Source organism: Lactuca serriola, chromosome 3, assembly GCF_051521515.1.
Source record: "Lactuca serriola cultivar US96UC23 chromosome 3, Lser_US96UC23_V15, whole genome shotgun sequence".
Taxonomy (NCBI): Eukaryota; Viridiplantae; Streptophyta; class Magnoliopsida; order Asterales; family Asteraceae; genus Lactuca; species Lactuca serriola.
This window is the reverse complement of record NC_136410.1, coordinates 105324350-105332153: the sequence shown is the minus strand read 5'-3', so window position 1 is coordinate 105332153 and position 7804 is coordinate 105324350. Positions and strand designations below refer to the sequence as shown.

At 34.3% G+C, this 7804-nt stretch overlaps 1 protein-coding gene across 1 annotated transcript; it reads right to left on the bottom strand.

Annotated features, from left to right (window-relative positions):
* Nucleotides 1-5664: 5664 nt before the first annotated feature.
* On the bottom strand, nt 5665-7168 carry LOC145095586 (uncharacterized). Its single transcript, XM_079033436.1, has 3 exons — nt 6107-7168; nt 5732-6001; nt 5665-5688 (listed from the first exon to the last, which is right to left on the bottom strand). The coding sequence occupies exons 1-3, from the start codon at nt 7166-7168 to the stop codon at nt 5665-5667; spliced, it is 1356 nt and encodes a 451-aa protein (XP_078889562.1).
* Nucleotides 7169-7804: the final 636 nt, after the last annotated feature.

Genomic DNA, 7804 nt, shown 5'->3' with positions numbered 1-7804 from the left:
TTAACCAGGTTACATGCTGACATGACATGATGACGTGTCGGTTTTTGATGACGTGGCATGCTGACATGATATGCTGACGTGTTAAAATTGAATTTTTTTCTCACAAAAGACACTAAGTTTTCATTTTTTTCGATTTTGAAACTAAGTTTAATTTTTTCTTTCAACTTTGACACTATATTTTTTTTGTTCCAAATCAAACATCATTTTTTTCAATTTTGTTCAATGTTGACAATTTTCTATTTGAAACCGTATAAATATTTTTTTAATACATTTAAACCGTATAAATATGTTTTTTTTCATTTAAAAACCATAGTTTTGTATAAATATATTTTTTTACACTCAAACCATATTTTTATGTATAAATATGTATTAGTTATATAAAAATTGTATTTTATATTAAATATGCAATTTTAAAATGTGTTTGGAGGTTTGGAGGCGTGTAGTCGATCAAAACTCGGATATCAAGTTTGCAACTCATCAAATTTTTACATCTTATTAGAAGCTTATGGTTAGTTTGATTCTCATAATATAACTAATGCTTTGAATGTAAGAAAAAAGACACATTGTATTTAAATAAAAATGTGGTTTTTAAACGAAAAAAATATGTTTATACGGTTTAAAATGTAATAAAAAAAATATATTTATACGGTTTCAAATGGAAAATAGACAAAATTGAACAAAATTTGATAAATGATGTTCGATTGAAACAAAAAAAACATAGTGTCAAAATTGAAATAAAAAATTAAACTTAGTGTCAAAATCGAAAAAAAGTGAAAACTTAGTGTTTTTTGTAGAAAAAAATCAATTTTGACACGTCAGCATATCATGTCAGCATGCCACGTCATCAAAACTGACACGTTATCATGTCACGTCAGCATGTAACCTAGTTAACCGGTCAAGTGTTCAGAATTGTAACAAATTGGAAAACACAGTGTTAAAATTGACACAAAAAAAAACACGGTGTCAAAATCGAATTTATGTGTAAAAAGAGTGTTTTTTTGTGTCATTTACCCAAATTAATATGGATATATAATATCTTTTTGAGGAAATACCACCACGTCTTTGTTCTTCGGAATCAGATGTTTTTCATCGAAACTTAATTTGTTTGGATTTAATTTTTTATTTTTATTCATCTTGCTTGTCTTTGGTGGAGGTGTAGGAGAACAGGTAAAGTAAACTCTTGTAGGCTTCGTCATATTCCCTAATTATGATAGCATTTTTACAAATTTCATCTTCGAACTTCGTATGATGCAGTTATCAAGTGTTTTATTATGATAATGCATGTGTGCGTTTAATAGGTTAAGTATGGAAGATATTAGAAAATAATTGTTAGAATTTCTCTGATTTCTTTTATTTTAATGTTTCTCGTATTTACTTTTTAGTTCCTCAGACAAACGGAAAACTGTTAAATTTAGCATGAATAAATGATTCTAGATCAAACATAATTCTATGAAAAGTTGCATGCTTGGTAGAAGTTAATTGATTAATATAATTTAGGGGTGTTTGAGATTGAGTATGAGGAAAGGTTATTGATTTATTAATTTTTCAAAAAGTCGATAAGCTAAAAAATGTCTGGAAAATAGAAAAGAGTTTTAAAAACAACTTTTTACTATCCTAAAAAAAGAGTTTCTAAAATGTCACACACTCCTTACATTTTAAAAGTGTTTATGATTTATTCACCTAAAATGACTATAAAATGAATATACGCTAATCAAAACATTATATCTTTAAAAAAAAAAAAAAAAAAAAAAAAAAAAAAAAAAAAAAAGCTTACCAAATTATAGTTTTATCATGTAAGCTAATCGAAACATTTTTTTAAAAACTCATTTTTGTCACCACATAAGCTAATAAACACTTTTATCAAAAATATTTATTGAGTTAAATAAACAATTCCAAACACCCTTTATATTTTGGATTGTGATATGTAGTTTGGAAATTTGGGTGAGTTAAAGCCTTAAAGGTAGAATTGGTTGAATACTTGCTATGGTTTCTCACTCTAATGTTGATAATTTGGAGTAACATTTCTAACTTTCATGTTAGCCACAGTGGGGTATAGGATTTTGGGTCTTGAGTCTATGGGCTTCATATACTATTTCAAATATCTATTTTTTGTCGCTGAATAAATATTGGTTTTTTGGGTTCAGATGCAAAATCAAAGATGAATCAATAGCATCGTATATGCTCTATAATCGTCAGAGAATACCACCGGAAAGTGTGGTCGGAATGAGGGGCCGGAGGGGTGGGGTGAAGATTAGAGATGGGATGGGCTCCACCGTATGTAATAATAACAATGGGAAATCTTCAAAAAAGTCCCAAACTTTTGAGAAAAGTTACACTTTTGTCCCAACATTTTTTTTGAACAAAAAAACCCAGGAAACCGGGTAAATTGAACATTTCGGCCCTATTTTACCGGTGACCTTCATTTAGCCGGTTAAATTGGCTTATGTGGCAAGGACTTGCTGAGGTGGTTGGTGAGTCATTTAATGGCCTTGTATTAAACTCTAAATATAGTGGAAAACTTCATTTGTGCCCTAGCAGACAACGATTGAAGCAGGAGCAGTGGAGGCAGGAGCAGTGGAGGACCAAGACAAATGTCTTCTTCGTCTTCTTCATCTTCAATGAATCGTCTCAGAAAGAGGTGCTACTGTGGTGATCCTGTAGGAAGATGGACTTCATGGACTCCATTAAACCCAAGAAGAAGGTTTATAGGATGCCCAAATTACCAGAATGGACTCAAAGATTGCAAGTACTTTCGTTGGGTGGATCCTCCTCTACCAAGCCAGTGGTATGCAGATCTGTTATTAGTATTACACAACAATGTCAATTTGGAGAACCATCGAATATTTGGGGAGTTTGGGCAAGAACAACCAGCTTGGAACTTTTTTGGAGACATTGTGGAACAACCAATGGCACAACAAGCAGTGGAAGGAGGAAGATGGAAATCATTGCTTTATGTCTCTGTGGTTTCTTTTGTGTTTTTGTTGGTTATGTTGATGGATTGGTAGGATAGAAAGTTGTTTTAATGTATTTTGGTTGTGTTTGTTTTGGTTATGACTAAGGGTTGTTAGTTTACTATGAATGTAGTATCTTGTTACTCATATGATTATGAATGAAGTATCTAGTTTATATATGAACTTTAAATGTGTTGATTGTAATCAATGAATGGAATCAAAGTATGACTGTAATAAGTTAATAATGGACTTCATACACAAACGAATCAATACATAATGGAGTCAATCATGCATGATCGGAATCATGCATAACTAGATATGGCTTTCAACCTTGACAGGTATGGCTTTCAAGAATGGATGGCCACATTCATAGGAAGATTTTGAAGGTTTAGTGTCTGAAATGACAATTTTACCCTTACATCAATTTTAACATAAGAGGATTATGGAGGCAATTAAAAGAAAGGGAAAATAAAATAGAACATGTAGTAATATTAACCAAAGCCAGAACAAGTTTAACATAAGAGGACTGGAATCATGCATGACCGGAATCATGCATAACTAGATATGGCTTTCAACCTTGACATGTATGGCTTTCAAGAATGGATGGCTACATTCATGGGAAGATTTTGAAGGTTTAGTGTCTGAAATGACAATTTTACCCTTACATCAATTTTAACATAAGAGGATTATGGAGGCAATTAAAAGAAAGGGAAAATAAAATAGAACATGTAGTAATATTAACCAAAGCCAGAACAAGTTTAACATAAGAGGACGGGAATCATGCATGACCGGAATCATGCATGACCGAAATCATGCATAACTAGTATCCATATAAGCAAACATTGTAAGCACAAGTAATGTATGCATGACTGGAATCTATAAAACAAGGAATCAATATAACCAAAGGGAACATAAACATTGTTAATCATAGAACATGTAGTAATATTAACCAAATCCAAACAAGTTGTATGGCAAGTTGTGTAAATGCCCAAAAACATGATCAAGAGGCCCAAAGCCTATAGTTTATATGGATGTAAACAAAAGGGGCTGTAAACAAAAGGGGTTGTCAACAAAAGGGGCTATCAACAAAAAGGGCTATCAACAAAAGGGGCTATCAACATTTGCCCAAACCCAAAAGTTTTATACATGTTCTTAACAAAAGTAGGGATTAGAAACACCCTAATCTAGACTAAGGGGGTTGGATGAACTCATCCCTTTTCCATTCTTGACAACTACCACCTTTTGCAACTGGATCTCTATTATCCTTTCCGAAGGCTTCCTCCTCCTGACTTGATTCACTTTGCTCCTCTTTGTAGTCCTCCTTCTAACTTGATTCAATTGTTGTGTGCTAGGTATTTCTCTCTCTCCATCCATCCTTTCCTTATTCATCATTACCTCACCCATCCCTGGGTCATCTATGCCATCCTCCCCATTCATCCTTTCCTCATCTCCAAGTACTTGATTTGTAGGGAGTTCTTCAACTGTTATTTGGCTAGCAATTCCAACATCCTGTAACAAGCATAACAAAAAGACCAGTTAGCAAGATTTAACATCACAAAATGAATAATGAGAAAGAAAGCATACTTGTGACATAGCAACATCCACATCTTCAATTTGTTGTACTTCTGCTTCACTCAATCCAAGACCTTCAATTTCTTGTAATTCTGCTTCACTGAGTCCAAGATAGTCCATGATCTCTTCTGTAGTGTATAAAGATTTCCTTAGGTTGTCAATTGTTAAGCTTATATGATTGTGAAAATCTGGACTTGCATCATTTTCACTCTCAACATTTTCACTCTCAACATTTGGAATGGCAAAAACTTCAGGCTCACATTTAGGAAACTCGGAAGTACCATCCCCATATTCTGTTTGGACTCCTTCACTAGATCCCCTACCACCAACTCTATTGCCTCTTCCACTAGATCCCCTACCACCACCTCTACTCCTTCCTCCACCACCTCTAGATCCTGTTTTAGTTCCTGACCAATTAACCAAATCAGGTTCCAACCTAGGCCTGCCCATTTTTTTCTTTGGTTGAGGTTCTGGAACCACTGTAGGATTCTTGCATGATGTTTTATTGTGTCCCCTTTGTAGACAATTTTTACACTGGACAGTTCTACCCTTGCTTGACACTTGAGAGTACTTGTCTTGATTTTTTGAAACATGTCTTCTTCTTTTAACACTAGGCCTTCCTGGCATCCTCCTTTCAATGGGTGGAAGGGGCTTAGTGTAACTTGTTTCTTCCCATAAGATACTTCCATTAAATGGGTGTATATTCTGATCATAAGTTGCCTTGTAATTATTCTTGCTGAACCAACTACGTATAAAGTTAATTGGATCTTGATTGGTGTACAATATTGCCACTTGTGCATGCACACAAGGTATTCCTGAAAGTTCCCATAATCTACAAGCACATATTTTTTCCTTCAAGTTAACTCCATAGTTCTGAAACCCATTCCTTACTTCATATTCATTCACTCCACTTGGAACTGCATGCCAACTTCTGCAAACATATAAGATAGAACATAAGATGCAAACACATAAGATAGAACATGTAAAAACAAAACAATTGAGAATACTTACTTAATGTCTTCTCCAAATTCTTCCATCTTTGTTACCGCGGAAGGACAAACTTCACCAACCCAGTTTTCAGCTTCTTGTTTCAGATTAAAAGCCCTTTCCATCATGTAAAGCCTAATATCTTCAAGCATAGTCAGCAAAGGTTTCTTTCTTGCGTCTACAATGATTGCATTGAAACACTCAGCAATCCCATTCTTTACAGCCTCACAAGCCAAGCCAGTAGAGAAATAAGCCCTGCACCATGAAGTTGGTTCCCTTGCCATGAGACGATCATAAGCAGCAGAACTTATTGCCCTAATCCTTTCCATATTAAACTTGAAATCTCCTTCTGTGGTAGATTTTACAGCTGCCCAAAACATGTTTCTGAACTGCACTCCACTATAAACTTTTCTGAAATTGGCATAGATATGCCTTGCATATTGCCTGTGCTCAACATATGGTAGAATATCCTTACTAGCTTCAACAAGACCCTATAACATGAAAAAAAAAGTTAATTAGCAACACCATACATTATTGTAAATAATGAAAAATAAAGAGATAGTTACTTTACCTTGTGTTGGTCACTGATTACACACACCCTTTCCACCCTGCAATCCAAGATCATCATTAACCAAATCCAGGAACCATTTCCAGTTGTTCTTGTTCTCTACATCAACAACTGCCCAAGCTATAGGATACACTTGATTATTGGCATCCCTACCTATTGCAGTTAACAATTCACCCTTACACTGTCCCTTCAAAAAAGAACCATCCAATCCTATTACCCTACGACATGCCCTTTTCCACCCCTCTCTTATTGCTTTAAAGCAAATGTAGAATCTATGAAATGTTGTGGTATTATCAGGGTTTACAGTAACTGTAATCCTAACTATGCTGTCTGGATTTGACCTCAGTAGCTCATGCCCATAATCCCAAACTCTTGCGTAGTGGTCATTCAAATTCCCATGAATTAATGACAGTGCCCTCATCCTTGATCTATAACACTTTGACCACGAAATTTTGCAATGAAATTTACTTTGTATAATTACCTGCATCTCTTTGCATTTTAAATTAGGTTTCCTAATCAAATCCTTCACAAATTTCCTAGCTAACCAGGTAGGATCCATAAGCCTTGAATTGTTAAAATTCCTAACACATTTATGAATGTCTATCATCTTTTTGACTTGGAAAGACCTTTCAGTAGTCATCCAAGAAGCCCTAACCACAAATGGACACTTCTCTGGATCACTTCCACATATTACCACTAGTCTAACACTATCACATTTTTTGAAACGGATTTGAAAACCCTTACTAACAGCATAGTTCGTCAAACACAGTTTCAGTTCATGTGGGGATTCATACCTTTCACCAAGCATTGGTCTCATTTTGTTCCATTTCACCTTTGGATTGTAGGTGGAATACTCAAATTCCTCATCACTACCTTCCTCGTTACTACCTTCCAGATAATCTTCATCTGATTCTTCTTTAGTGATTCCAGTTTGAGCATCGTTTTCAGTTTGAGCATCATCTACTGCCTCGTAATCGTCTTCTTCACATAGAATATTGAGAAATTCGTCTTTGCATCGGGAAGCTTGTTTCTTTTTGAGGTACGCATCCAGCTCCACATCTATTGTATCAAAATCATGGATGTCATCCATGATTTCAACTACACGGGGGTAAAAAAAAACCCTAGTTTAATGAGGGGAGGTAGAAAGTGAAATGAGAGAGGTAAGTTGTATTGTGTATGTATGTGTGTAAATGAGATCGATTAAACCCACGTAAACAAGTCCTTGCCACATAAGCCAATTTAACCGGCTAAATGAAGGTCACCGGTAAAATAGGGCCGAAATGTTCAATTTACCCAGTTTCCTGGGTTTTTTTGTTCAAAAAAAAATGTTGGGACAAAAGTTTGGGACTTTTTTGAAGATTTCCCTAATAACAATACCTAAAATTAAAAGAAAATGCACAATAAACGGTAGAATGGTAACTTAATTTTGATTTAACATAAATAAATTACGGGAGTTTAGTTTATAGAAAAATCCACAGTTAAACCCGTCAAGATTTTTTTTTTTTTTTTTTTTTTTTTTTTTGCAAATCTAGATTTCTTTGCATTTCAGTTAATAAAAAGTACAAACTATAAGGACCATTTTTCATTTTTATAGGTTGTTAAATCATTTTTAGGGATAATGATTATTTAGAAAACATGATTACTAATCAATGTGACTGATTTGTTTGACTGAAAATAGTTGTTTCCATTTAAACTTATCTCACAACCCTTCCAGAACTTCTAAGTC